Here is a 14,719-nt window from a genome sequence, read left to right as displayed (position 1 = left end):
GGTCTGTAACAACCATCTTACATCAAATGTTGGCTGCAGATGATAAAAACTTGTCGTTGTGGCCTGAGTTTTAATGCAGTTCTCCAACAAAGCCTCCAAATTGGATCAAATCTTTAGTAAAAGGTTTTTGAAAATATTAATATACAAAAGCCTTGTACTCCAAGTAAAAGATGTAATTACTATAATGTAAAAGAAATCAACGGTTTGAACATTAGTAGGGCTTTTAATTTAAAGCAAAAAAGCACATTTATATCGTTTAAAATAATATACTGTGATGCAAACAAAACATTTAAAAACACTGAATGTCTCATGTTTTATGCTGCCAAAAATAATCTACTAAATGATATAAACTTTGTCTTGTCAGAATGAATACCTCAAGTTTATCTGAGGATTAAGATGCTCTTTTGTTTTCTCAGATAATAAGAAATGTGTTAGATTCATTAGTGATTATAGTACATTTGAGATTTCTACTCTCCTTGACAAGCATAAAATATAATGTTCGCTAAGAGCCACAGGACTGATAGATGTTGAGAAGATCAGATAATTTTTATACAAAAAAGAATTGAAAGGATTTTTTAACCCCCACCTGAATAAAGTGCAAAGGGACGGGCAGCACGATGGGTAGGATGAACACCACCACCAAGCGATATTATGCTAAGAGGCCGTTTCTCTCTTTTACATGTTCTTATTCTAAATCTGAAGTACACTTTGACAACCAGCAGGAAACTCTCTTCAGGGAATTTGATAAAGGCATGGAGTAATTTCCATCTCCAAACACCTGATTGTGGGTTTCTTATGCAGCAATTTCCTCACACAACTACTTCATAAATAAGCAGCCTCCAGGACCTCTCTCTCATTCTTTGCTAAGTAAATCTCCTTACTTATTCGTCCGTGTTTTTGCCTGTTTTTTCACTTCCTGTGTTTTCCTCGGCTCCGGCTCATAGGATGGCATGTGTGAGAGACGTGCCTCTCTCCATCCAGCAGAACTCATTAAGATTATGCTGCTCTTGTTTCCAGAGAAATGTCATCTCATCTCTCCAGCCGGGGCAATCTGTGTCTTTAGCCATGGTCGCCAGGCAATATCTCTGCCCATTTTCTCTCCTCCACTGTTCATGCGGTGAATTGGGGCCCAAGAGGGGAAAAAATGTTTGGAAAGTCAACACACAAGTTCTCACTGCAATTTTAAGCTTAGGTCTGCTCTCAAATTCTGAGCAAATTAAAAAATAAAACAGCTGCCTCGCAGGGATGCTCGAAGAAGGTATGCTTCCTGATTCTTACTCTCCTTTTGGTAATTTTAGAAGGTTAAAAATCTAAAATGTGAATTATTTTTATAAAATAAAAAACCCCTGAGAACCTGAGCTGCACTTGTTTTATTCAGAATATGGCAATGGAGAGCATTTTAATTACAACAGTGTGGTCAAACTCTCATAATTTTACATACTTTGTCAAATTTCCATTTCACATTGTTAGCCAAATATTTTTTACAGTGAAAGACATAAATTCATTTTGAATTTACAAACAACATTTCTGTAGTGATCAGTTTTTAATCTGCAAAGATATCAAAAACTTCCAGAGGATGGAGGGATGGATGATGGGTGGATGGATGGATGGATGTATGAATAGATGAATGGATGGATAGATGGATGGATAGATGGATGGATGAATGAATAAATGAATTGGATGGATAGATTGATGAATGGATGGGTTGATGGGTGAATGGATGGATTGATGGATGGATGAATGGATAGATGTACAGATGGGTGGATGGATGAATAGAAAGACGAATACATAGATGATGGATTGATGGATAGATGAATGGATGGATGGATGGAGCTGAATATTTTGTGTTATACTGAAAAATTTCCAACCTAAGAAAATTAGTTTGCCAAATTTATTTCAATTCTGAATTGCAGTTGGGGGACACAAAAACAGACCGAGGACCACAAATGGTCCCCGGGCCACATGTTGGACACCCCTGGCTTAGAAATAACTTCAATTGAATGTCTGTGTGGAGACTTGCAAGTTAATGTTCACAAACTCTCACCAGGGGATGAAAACAATAATCAGTTAACTTGTAAACAACCTACAGATTGATGTCTGCAGCAGGATAAAAAAGGTCAACATCTGTTCATCGGTTACAGTTAATCTAACGACTAGAGGCTCCAGATCGCCTTGTGTTGGAGTTCAACTTCACCTGTTGTGTGAGTCAACCTGTGAGTGTGTTGCTTTCAACATTAATAGAATTAACTGCCCCAAACCTGACTACAGGTCACAGAGAATGAATAAGAGAAGATATTCATGCACAAAGCTGAGACATGCAGGGTTAAAGTTGTTTTGCCTGGTTTTGCTCAGTTTAGAGAGGAAATAGCCTTCAGTGTCTCTGTTGCAAATACAGAATTAATTGCATGCAAAACCTGAAGGAAAAGAAAGATTTTACATTGCAAAGAAGAGAGAAAAAAATTGTGATTTGTAAAAAAGTATCTTTAGAGTGAGAGTGACTTAATAATTGTGGCTTTTATCCGCAGTCTTAATCACTGTTGTAGAGGCTGCGAGGATAAAAGAGCCTCATTGATTTTCCTTGGAGAATAAAAAAAAAAAAAACTCGAGCCAATATAATTAAGGTTTAAAAACTGAACTCCAAAGGCCCATCAGTCTTGACACTTTTCAAGGTTCTCAAAGCTCTTGCTTATGAAAAGGCCTTTTGACAGCACAGTAGAGGAAATTAAGTGAACAAAGACGACACACCATGGTTCAGATTCAAGGAAAAGTGATTGTTTACACGTGGAGCGCAAGGATGAGAGAGATGGCCCCCTGAATTGTAATCAAACTACACCTTGAATGAATAGAAAAAGACCCCGAAAGAATGTACAAACCTTAATTTGCCTTATGTGAGTTGTGTATAGTACCCTGCATTCAGGGGAAGGGAGGGGCAGGACCTTCTGATAGGGGAGTGGATATTTCAGAGTCCTCGGTCTGAATAATGCAGTGGAATAATGAGGTGGGGAGCAAAGGCTGTACCCCAGGGCTTTGACCATCTCTGTGACCTGATTATGTCAGGAAGTGTCAGCCACCAAGACGCTACAAAAGCACAGAGCATGCCGTCAAGTCCATATCCTCAGTGATCTGTTCCCAGCGCTCCAGGCACCTTGTGAGCCAGAGAAGTCCATACTGTCTCATTAGCCATGTTTAGGATCAAGCTCTCCTTCTCGGACAATACTTCCCTACGAGGTCAAACCAGTGAACGCAGCCCTGAAAGGTCCGATTTAAAAACAATCAGTTTACGTGTGTTTTATCACTCTAAAATGTCTCAAGCTGGATTAGTGTCGTTTTGTTTTTGCAAAGTCGACATGATGAGGACAGTGCAAGTGTAACACAATAAAGCAGCGGTTATTATAAATAACAGAAAGTGGCATAAAAGGGCACAATGTCCACACAGTCCCGCTTTAATGTGAGCACTGTGCACCTGAGATAAGATGATTCATTAGATAGAGCCGAACAATGACAAGCATCATCGTTCAAGCCTCTGGCTACTGATGGAACAATTTTGCAGCCACCCTTAAATATGACAAGGTCAGCGTTTTACTCCGACAGGCGCATGCGGTTAAGAGAGGGAAGGGTTTGTTTATTCCCAAAATGCTTAATATATGGAGAGGTGGCAGCCGGACTGTGGACAAACAGCTTCAAGGCAGCACAGAGACTCGCCGCGAGAAATCAATGAGGAAAGATCAGGAATACAATACGGATGGCTCGAGTTGAGCTGGACGGTAATAAAGTATATAACAAGATATTTTTGGTGCTTTAACTGCTTTATTTAAGAAGTATTTACATTTCCTTGTAAATCTGAACTTTTTCACGTTACAAAAAATATTTTATTGGGATTTTATGTGACATTCTAACACAAAGGAAGGAAAAAGATACATGACTTTATTGGATTTTTAAAAATATATAAATGTGAAAGCTTAGCTTGTATTTGTATTCAAGCCAGTTTACCTGGACATCAATCCAACTGTGCATCATTTGGTACCTAGAAGTCAGATGTATATAAGGAACACTAATCATTTCCTCCTGGATTCTGACTTTTTCTTGTGATTTTCTTTTCTTTGCAATAAAAATCACAGATTATTTTGGTGCTACTTTTATTTTTTTTCCCTCATTGAACCCCTTCCAAAATCTACATATAGAAAAAAACTGATAAGAAAAGAAATAAACTGACAGACTGGTCAGACAAACATTTTTTATTTTTAAAGAACTTGAGCAGATACATTTTGATACTTACCATATCGATCACAGGATGTAACTTGACATTGAGAAATACTGCCATCTGCAGGTGGGAGTTAGCATCACTTGAACCCAATGTTTTTCAACATTTTTTGCGGAAAATTTTCAATTAGCTCAAAACTATACTTTAGCGCACAAAGAAAAAGTGAGGATTTGTGTATTTTTTTTTGTGAATTTTGACAATTACAAAATTGTGAAACATATAAAGGAATTGACAAGTTTAAAAAAAAAAAACTTAATAAAAACCAAGAAAATGTAACTGACAGGTCAGGCTTCAAAGAAAAGCAGCCAAGAGGCCTGTGCTAACTCTGGAGGAGCTACAGACGTTCACAACTCAGGAGTCAGGGCTAGATTTAACAAATTTATTATTTGTATAAGAACATTATTTGGGTGAATTTCCTTCAAAATGTTTTGCCAAGTTTAATAAATTAGATGAAACTGATTTGGGTGCAGCAAAGTTGGCTTTTCACTAAAAGTGTCTGGATAAACATGATTTTACTTATAAAATCTTGATTATTTATCATCTTTGAATTGCAGTTGGGAATATCAGAAAACCAGCCCTAAGGCCACAAAAAGTCCCTGTGCTGCACTTTGGACACCCTGGCTTAAAAGCAACTTCAATAAAAATTCAACATTTTCTATCCGCTTTGCAATTATTCACTTCTTTAAATGAATCATTTCAATAAAAGACCAATAAAATACAACAAGGCTTTGGGTTTTTTTTATTAAAAAATGTGCAGGAGTTCAGGGGCATATTTTTGCACGACTTTATAATCGTTGTGTATTACACTCACCTGTCCTTGTGCGTTTGTGACAAGCTGCCCGGTGGCTCCTTGCAGGTTTGACAGGGTGTTGCTGAACACCTGAGAGCCAGCGATGGACCCCATGGCGGCTGCTGCTGCCACAGCTGCCTGGCTAGCCAGGGGGTTAAGCTGCAGAGGGCAAAAACATCATTTATCAGAAAAACATCTGCTCTTTTTTATCACATATTTAGACTACAATACAAGTTCCCAAAGAGGTTAGCAAACCAGCTTCATACTTCTGTTTTGCTGCCCAGGACAGAATAAGCGAACTGCTACGAGGTCCAGCAGAGAGGGCCACGCAGTTTATCAAATGTTTCCCAGAGGTTGGTGCTCCTGGACCCAGTGGGAGGCTCCAGGGTAGGGAGGAGCAGTGAAAACTGGAGGGAGGCTGTGAATAAGTGGCCATTTTACCACTCTAAGTGCTTTCTCTGGCCTCTGGGGCTCCCCACGGGCCGAGTCTAGTCCTTCGACACGCAGCAATGGCCCACCCGCTCGCTGCTCTCACAATAGAGCCAGGCAGCAAGGCTATGCATCACTGTATCGTCTGTCGCTTCAATAAACTTCGACTAAGAAATCCTCCTACTTCATAAGACTCTAACAGAGTGATACTGTTGAGGCAGAGGAAGGTTAAAATGACCATCTGCACACTGCTGTAATGGACTCATCTGGTTTGGCCTGTGGTGGCGGAAAGAGACTTCTTGCATTGAGAAGAGGCTGTAGAGCCCGCCACATTGCTCAGATTGCCCATATAAATCAAGCTAACCACTTATTAGGGGGCTGAAAATGCACTGCTGATTTGGTTGAACCACAGTGGAGTGAAGCCTTATTAGGCTGAGTAAGTAGATCAAAGACTGAGAAGAGAAAGCAGACCTCCCGATTACTCAATAGAATAAAGAAAACCACTGCTTTCCGGCTTGCTGCTCGTACTGGTTGCCTACTTAACTTAACTGGGATGACTGAAAAGCTCAAACATGGTTCCAGCTTTTCCAAACTCTCTGCATTCTGCTGAGAATTCAGCTTTCTTCAAAGATACAGATGCCATTTATTTTTTTTATTTTATCCCACCACCATATATTATTACACTTTCTGAAATCAAATGATGAAAAAATGCCACAGAGCGATCAATACTTTTTCATTGACAGTAAAGGTTAAGCACATTAAGAATGACACTGCATTTGTCTTATGAAATCATATTTCATGTTGGTGGCCTCAAATTGGCCGTGATTGATATTGCCTCCTCTCGTCTGAAAGTCATCCAGTTTTTCCTCAATAATCGCAAGATTGTCTTTTATGTGTTTCAGTGGACGCCCTTCGGGAAACAAGAACATCTCGAATGTTGAGAAAAAACCCCCATCAAATCTGAGTCATTCTGTTTTCTGTGCGGAAAGTAAAACTATGGTAAACTAATAACTCATCTTACAGGGGTTTAAAAGCAGAAACACTAGACATTGATGTTCAATTCAAAGCTCCAAGTTGATCACAGTTAGTTTGTTTTCCCACTGAACTGAAACCACACAAAATATCACAAGCTGAATTATGAAGTGCATCAAAACTAACACGTTGATGTTATTTGGTGCTTAAACTACTAAAACAGTCATATTTTAGGAATATTATTAATTTCAGCTACCTGCAGGCGGTTCTGGTCCCCAACAACCACAAATTCTGTACTGCAACATCCAAAACGTCTTTGGTTAGTGTGGTAATGTATAAACAATTCATGTGACACCTGGTCTTATTTTAATGCACTTTAAAGTTACTTGATTTTTAGAATATATATGGTATTGATTATGGTAAAGCATCGAACTCCTACATTGTAATCATGACAGCATCTCTTCATTCTGAATTGACTGAAACAGATAAATATCCTTTTCCTACAGAGCAACATGCTGAGAAGCTTTCTAAGGGGTGATCACATGACACTCAGTATTTTCTCCTCTTTTCTAAACATAAATTAAAACTGCTGGTTAGCGACTCAAGGAGCTGTGTTGGTGAGAACACTGGATTGTAAATGTTGTGACAGAGGAAGGAAAGCCAACACGCTCAGTTAGGCAGAGTTAAACAGAGGCCACATATCAACACACTGATAATGTGATCTGCTCAGGCGAGCACAGCCAGAGTCCCCCTGAAAATCTGCTTTGCTCTGTGTCATTACATGAGTGATAGGTTGTTGGAAAAGCCTTCAGATTGATTTGAAATATTATCATCACGTTTCATTCAATGATAGCCCTTCCAGGTGCTCTGTTATTCTGGTAAATCTTGGTGAAAAGAGAGCAGGCTTCGTTGCTTCATCTCTGGCGCGGCGTAATATGGACGGCGGTTAGAAGGAGAGCCAGGAATAAGGAGAGGCGAGGCTGTGCTCAACACCTAAACAGGTGATTTTCCACCACGGTGACTCCTCTCAACGCCTCAGCGGGAGGCACAAAATGACAGAGTTGGGCTTGTATTTGTACTGATTGCATGTGTTGGAGGAGATAAACAGCGATCTTCCAGTTTGTGGAGCCTGCATGTTAACGATTGTGTTTCTTTTCATTCGCTGTGAAAAGGCCGTGAAGAGGATTTTTGGCTGTTCAGACCTCTCTGGACAATTCCTGTTAAGTTCACAGACAATTGCAGAATACATCACTGACATTTTGTCCTTTTGTATAAAGAAATAGAGGCTGGACTGAAAAATTGGCTAGAAACTGGAATGAGGTGAATTTTGTTTGATCGGTGGGTCAAAGACTCAAAAATCTGATTGTCAGATCAGTCAATATACCTTAATAATTACTAGCGGCTGCACCAACAGAAACATGCTTCAGTGTGGAAGTGATTCCTGAGGGAAGAAAAAGTTGTTTCAGTTTCAGTGAGGTGTTTAAAATGAGGTTAGTGGAAGCACAGAGATGAAATAAGTTAATTAAAAGAAAGCTGGATTTCATGTTTTTCTATGTATCCCGATGTGGCTGTGCTTTATTCAAGATGTGTGAAAGAGCAAGACTTCCATCAGATAACAAGAAGGCTCTACAGAGACTTGTACTAGAGAGTACAACTCTGAGTGCAACTAAGTTGTATCGATCAACCAATATTGATTGAAAGATCAGTTCCACAATTGATTTTTAATTAAAATTGATGGAACATGCTAGGTTTGGAAATTCTTCAGGATATAGAAAATCTTGCTAACAGTCATAAGAGTATTTCTTATAATGCCAGCCACATTAACTGCAGTAATCACTATTAAAAGCGCTAAGCTTAAAATTCAATTCTGTTCCAATTTTCTTTTAAAATATTAAATGTATATCTAAATATGATCTGCAAGACCCTGTCTAACAGTTCACTCAGCGTGATTGCCTCTGCTCCTGACATCAATACTTATTGAACAATAAGGCAAGAAAAAAAACTTGCCATATTTATATGAAAATATAAGAACAGTCCTGCTCTTATGTACATATGGAAACTTTGGCAATGCAAACCAGTATGTTTTTGGATGGAGCTGGATATCTTTGGTTTCAGAGGAATGCAAAATGTATTGATTTAATCATCAAAACTGTGTCAAAGTGGACCCAACAGGTTAAATTAACAGGTAGTACCACTCTTGTTGCTCCTTAGGAGGAATGTCCTTCATCTGGAACAACATGGAAGCTTTCCCAAACCCATCCCGGCCCACCATCCCTGTCTCCTCCCTGCTTTTTCCCACTCCAGAGTGAATGTAATCAGCTGTGACATGAGAAAACACGTTCTCTGTCTGTCAGAACTCTGCTAGTCCTCTGTCGACAGTCCTCTACTGACTCTCCTTCTCTAAACCCCCCGATCCCCTCCACTCCACCCAGCACACATACACACACACACACACCTAACCGCCTTCCCCTCCTCACGTCCGCTGTGCTTATGAACATCAAAATGCCATTAGGCCCTCCAAAACACCTCTGGTCCCCTGGTTGGCGGGGCTTCACACTGAAGTTGTGCACTCCGAACCCCGCGAGCTCTGACTATTGCTCACCGGTGGGCCTCAGCTCCGGCCGCTGTGAGAAAATAAAACCTAAAAAGAGCCATTCTGGAGGAAAAACACAGAGAAGTGAAAGACGGATGGAACAACTGGGGCAGATAACACCCGGCAGAATACAATAACGCTGCGTTGGGCGACAGTTGGAGGTTGTAATTGCTTAAGGCAGCGGAGAGGGATGTGTTGTGGAAGTGGAGGGGGCTGAGCTGGCATGTCGGGTGTTAATGGAGTGATGTCATATGAAAACTCCAGAATGACAGCTAGTTAACAGAGGGAGGTTTGGCTAATCAAATAAAATGCATTAACTCCAGGAAATGGCCGTGGCGGTCAGTCTCAGAAATGGCCGTGTCTAATGAGGTAAAATGCAAATGAAGGAGGAGAGGAGTCGTGAAAACGTTTAAACTAACTATAAAGGGATGATGGAGTGCAGGACAGTGGCCGTCAATCTCCCCACTCATTACCTTCATGCGAAATTAACCGGAGCTTTAATCATTACATAAAATCAGCTCCGGTCCATTTGTTGATAATTGTAAAGGAACGCTGGTGCAGAGTGAGTCCTTTGTCATCAATCACATCCTGCAGCACATTTCCTATGGTTAGAGAACACTGCAGGTAAAAATATGAAACATACCACATTATTCTCCTACTGGGGAATGATCTATAATGTTTAGCTGTTTCCAGATGTATTAAATCTGAAACTACTTGGTGATTAAGTATCCACAGGAAAGTGCTGACCATTTCAGCCTCATGAAGTGACATATCTGGTGCAGTTATTTCTGTACTACATTGGCGCCGGGTTGGAAATCATGGCAGGAACCACTGTAGCAGTAAATTTACTACTGCTCCGGCTATGATTATAAAGTAGCTACAAGGCTATGTTTATAGTCACAGTGAGAAAATGAGTCTTGAGATCACACCGTGGTTAAAATATGAGGTGTATTAACATTTTTCAGCCTTTGTGTCCAGTATGTCTTCTTTCAACCAGGCTGATTACATCCCATTTCTTTTGATTTGGGTGAAAATGGCATCCCTTTTCACTCTGCTGCTGTTTGACATATAAATATAGCATTTGAATGACTTTAATATCCTTCTAATCAATGTCCAGTGATCTTTTGATGTCCTCAATTCAATATAGGAAGGGTCATCCATGCCGCAGCTTTATAAACACAATAAAGGTAAATGATTACTCCCCTCTGTGGTGTCCAAAAATACAGCCAGTAATGAAGAGAAATGGTGGAGTTTGAGGAGGAGGCCTGTCATGTGTCATTGGCCGACTCTAAGCTCGAAGATTAATCACGAGAGAGGGGCTCTGTGGCTAAGATGTGGTCACCCTTGATCGATAAATCCACCACACTCCCTTCCCTCCTCCTGTGGTTCTCTGCTTCACTGTCTCTCTCTTTATCTCCAAAAATACACCTCAAGCTACATCAGCATAATGCCATGTACAGTGGAAAGTTTTCACACACACACTTCATAGTAATGAAAGTCGTACTATTTTTGTCTTTTAGTGATGTATGTTAACTTTTTCTCCCCCCCGAAGTGGAACAATTGTACAACAGCTTCAGCGATTTTGAAAAAGTACATGCACACATTCTCACTTTCATTGAGTTAAACGTTCCTTAGTTGTACCTCAAGCACGCTCTTTTTAACAAACTTCTGGTTTTAATTCTGACTGGGTATTTGGCTAAACTTAAATTTAACAGAAAGGATTCTTTTTGTAAATCTGTAGCTTCCCACAAAAACAAACCAAATGCCTTCTGGCCACAATAACAAAAGGAGTCAAAGTGACAATTTCAAACATCAAGCCTGCATAATGTATCGCAAATATATCGTCATCAAAACATCCCAAAGGAGTGTTTGGATTGCAATGATTGTTGACGAATATATTTTACGTGTTATGAACTTTCATTTTTCATGATAATGTAGTATTTAGCCAGGTAGGCAGAATCTCAAAACAGCAGATTTTCATACTGGACACCAATGAAAAAGAAAGGAAATAAGACACATAGTGACTTTGCTATCGCAATATTTACTAATATTATTGTAGGACTTTTTAATATCATGCAGCACCTAACAACTTTCAAACACAGATGAGATTTATACTTGTAGCACTCACAAAACAAGGTAGAAGAAGTACAGGTTAATTGTCAATAAAATGGCAGGAGAGCAGCATAACTTACTATTCAAGTCATTCTTTTATATTGCAAGGCTAGAAAAATATTGCAGTCAGTTATTCCAAAATTGTCCAGCACTAATTAGAGCTCAGCACCAGCTATCAAGCATGGTGGTGGCAGTATTATAGTGTTTGAGTGAAACTGGTGCATTGAATCAGGAGAACTACTTTCAAAATTATTCAACTTCACCTGAAATCAACAGCTAGATAGTTTTAAACTGGACCTGTTTTTAACTATCAGCAGAAAATCATCCTGAAAACATCAGTCTGTGTGTAATTATTTAATAAATTTGTTTCACTTTTTCAATTCAGTTACTGAGATGAATGAACTTTTCAATAATATTCTGACATGATTATCATGACTTTAATTTTGACCTTGTGTGAATTACAGAAAAAAGCACAATAAGTTCAAACGTTTGTGCCCAGTTCTAGTCAATATTATTGTCAATCCACCAAGAAAAACAAATGATGCAAATAAATCATTGAAAGCTCAAGATAAAGATAACGCTGCATTTTATTGATTACTTCCCAATTTGAGGCATGCAGTTTAAGAAAGTATTCATCCTATATTCTATTTGAGTCTCTTGACCCCGTATTTCATACAGGGAATGAGGGAAATAAAATCAATAATCAGATATTAACAAGACAGAAATAGGAAAATGCTGTGAACAAAATAAAACAGCTTTGGTCGAGTTCTTAAATCAAATAGCCCTCTGTAGATTGCAGGAATATATACCAAATCCAACCTCAGTTTAGCCCAGCTAAGACACAACGAAGAAGAAATTCTGATAATATCCTCCAGAGACCACAAATGGGACTTTTGACTTGGTCTACGAGGAGGGCATAATGTAACAACATTGCATTAAAAGGGTCTTTTTACAGCGTGGTGGTGCAGCGCGGCTGTATTCCTTGTGTGAGCCCGGTGCTCTGTTTGCGGTCACTAATGGGCATCAGAAATTACAGGCAGTGGAATCGCGCCCCGCGGGGGGACTGGCCTCCTCAGCGGAGCGGAGCACTTAGATGGTGTCTGAAAGGCTGCTGGAGGAGAAAGGGGGGAACTCAATGTCACAGCCCTGCCTCATAATTAAAGAAACCCTATTCCTTATCCACTGTTAGGTGAGCCCTGGCTCGGTGCTTCATCTGAGGGCTCCCATGTGGGCGTCTAATGCGAGTTGCCCCCGGTGTGCATGTGGGCTGATCGGGGGAGCTTTGCCTTTCTGCTGGGTGTCGGAGCTGGAAGCCCTCTGCCCATTTCCAGAGTAATGGAGCCAGGTCTATAAGAATCGCAGACCTCAGAAAGTGAAGGAAGTATCAACTGTGTGATGACTGAAAGCCCAACAAACCCAGAAAAGCCACAAAGTAAGTGGAAGGTGCAAAGTAGGAGCCATTTTAAAAGTGAAAGTGCCTTCAGAGTTGCCACAACGATGAAATATGATAAATTTAAGTTTCTTCTTATTTAGAAATTCAAGGTTCATCGTTGCTTCTTAAGTCTGTAGATTTTCTCCCTGCCTAATCCCTCATTTGAAGTAAATAAAAGTAGTAGAGCTGTCATGGTCAGGTTGTTTTCCTCATCTAGCTCGCATGCTTTATAATTATTCATATGAAATGCGGTGCTGTTGATGGGCAACAGTCTTATTTTCTGCTTCAGTCAACAGTGCACATTTGTATTTCTAAATTGTGCAGCGCTTGTTATGTAAGGCAATTTTCTGCCTTCTTAAGAGCCAGATCTGCTGTGCATTAATAAGAGTTGAGCTGAGGGGTCCTGTTCATGCTCTACACCACACAGCCACAGCAAAACGCAGCTGCTATTACTCAGATATACATACATACATATATATCCATATATATTCAAAATTTATGAGAAATGTCTGGATTTAAAACAGGTGTTAATCTGGATAATACTTGGCATGTTAGGATGTCTTTATTTCTGCTTCAGCTTTTCCAATTCCTAACAAATCAAATTCATTTCAACAATTTCCTCCCAAAAATTTAAAGAATTTATTTTTATTTTTTTTTTACATTTTAGGACTCCTTCATGCTTTGATAACAAAATAAACTTTGCCAAACTACAATTTCTTCTAAAGTATAAATACTAACCGTGTGATGGACTGGTGACCTGTTCAGGGCGCCAACGCCCCACGACCCGGCAAGGATTAGTGAGTTTAGACAATGAATGAATGGATGGAAGAATGGATAGATGGATTTATCAGATGGGTGGATAGATGAATAAACAAATGGACAAAGGGATAATACTGTACAACTCAGATTTAGAAAGATGGATACATTTATTGGATGGATGGACGGACAGCCAGATGAAAATTTGACAGATAAAAAGAACATTCGTAGAATTTGATAGGGACCAAAGAATGAAAATATAAATACTTCTCCATACTCCACATCCTTTTTCCATATTTATCCCAGTCTGGAAGATGTCTGATATTTAGTAATGTTCAGTTTTTTTATTTTTTCACAACTGCAGATGTTTGACACCAGACGGACGGGACTCCTCCCTCCCAAGCAGCTTAAGTGACTCCATTTCCGCTGGTATACCGCAGCGTGAGCTGCACCGTCCACATTTGAGCATGTCATTTTAATTTCGATTTAATATCCAGCAGAACAATCAGCGGCCGTTTCGCTAAACTGCATGAACACTTCGTTGAGCTGGAAAATCAATGAATCGGCGCATGGGGCTCATTTACTGCACGTGCTATTACAATGGAAGAAACACCCACCACCCATAAAAAGAAAAAGACATTTGGAGCAAATTGGAGAAGGGATATATTAACCGTAAGCAGCAGGAAACAAAAGTAGCAGAGATGGATCTGAGATTTGAGGAGGGAACAAGAGGAAAGGGGGTTAAGGGCGGGGCAGGAAGATGGCAAAGAGGTGAGGAAAAGATAGAGAGTGCACACTGCCAGGCCTCTGAAAGGCTGTTGTAGTTGGCAGCAGCTGACCTTGGTGACGATGGCTTTTCACCAGAGGCTTCTAATGAAGGCTGATTGCCGGGGAATAGTGAGGGAGCCACGGGAAGGAGAGGACAGACAGGGAGGGGGGAGCGGGAAGAGGGCTGGGAGAAAGAAAAGGACGGAGGAGAGACTCAGGTAATTGCAGCACTTGTGGGTTGAGGCCCCGCGGTACTGTGATGTCGGGGTGCAGTGGGGAAGAAGAGAGATGTCTGTGGACACTTTGGTGGTAAATTGTGGAGCACGGGGATAGGAGGCAGGCCCCTAGGCTGTAATTACCCCTATGAGTGTGCGGATTGAGAGTGGACAGGCCCGGTGTGGAGCTCTGACAGCGATCAAGGAGACAACTGCGAGGAGGAGAGGGACAGACGGCAGGAGGCTGACAGACGAGGAAGACAGGACGCCTCCACCTCCGCCTGGCCCCCAGAAAACCAGCCAGGCAGACACTGGACCGAGGTCAGAGGCTATTAGTGAAAACACAACATGCTGGTGACAAGACAACTATGACAAGAACAGCACAGCTCAG

The 14,719-nt window shown here is 40.4% G+C and overlaps 1 protein-coding gene across 4 annotated transcripts in view; it reads right to left on the bottom strand.

Annotated features, from left to right (window-relative positions):
* pou6f2 (POU class 6 homeobox 2) overlaps positions 1-14,719 on the bottom strand; it is a 96,776-nt gene that overhangs the window by 18,727 nt on the left and 63,330 nt on the right. For all 4 annotated transcript variants that reach the window (XM_008396660.2, XM_008396658.3, XM_081601990.1 and 1 more), the window contains one exon: positions 5,073-5,210. In XM_008396660.2, coding sequence (XP_008394882.1) covers positions 5,073-5,210 — 138 coding nt within the window. The remainder of the gene's footprint in view (positions 1-5,072; positions 5,211-14,719) is intronic.

Source organism: Poecilia reticulata, chromosome 20 (genome assembly GCF_904066995.2).
Source record: "Poecilia reticulata chromosome 20, P_reticulata-male-v2, whole genome shotgun sequence".
In the NCBI taxonomy this organism is placed as follows: Eukaryota; Metazoa; Chordata; class Actinopteri; order Cyprinodontiformes; family Poeciliidae; genus Poecilia; species Poecilia reticulata.
This window is presented reverse-complemented; position numbering and strand designations above follow the sequence as displayed.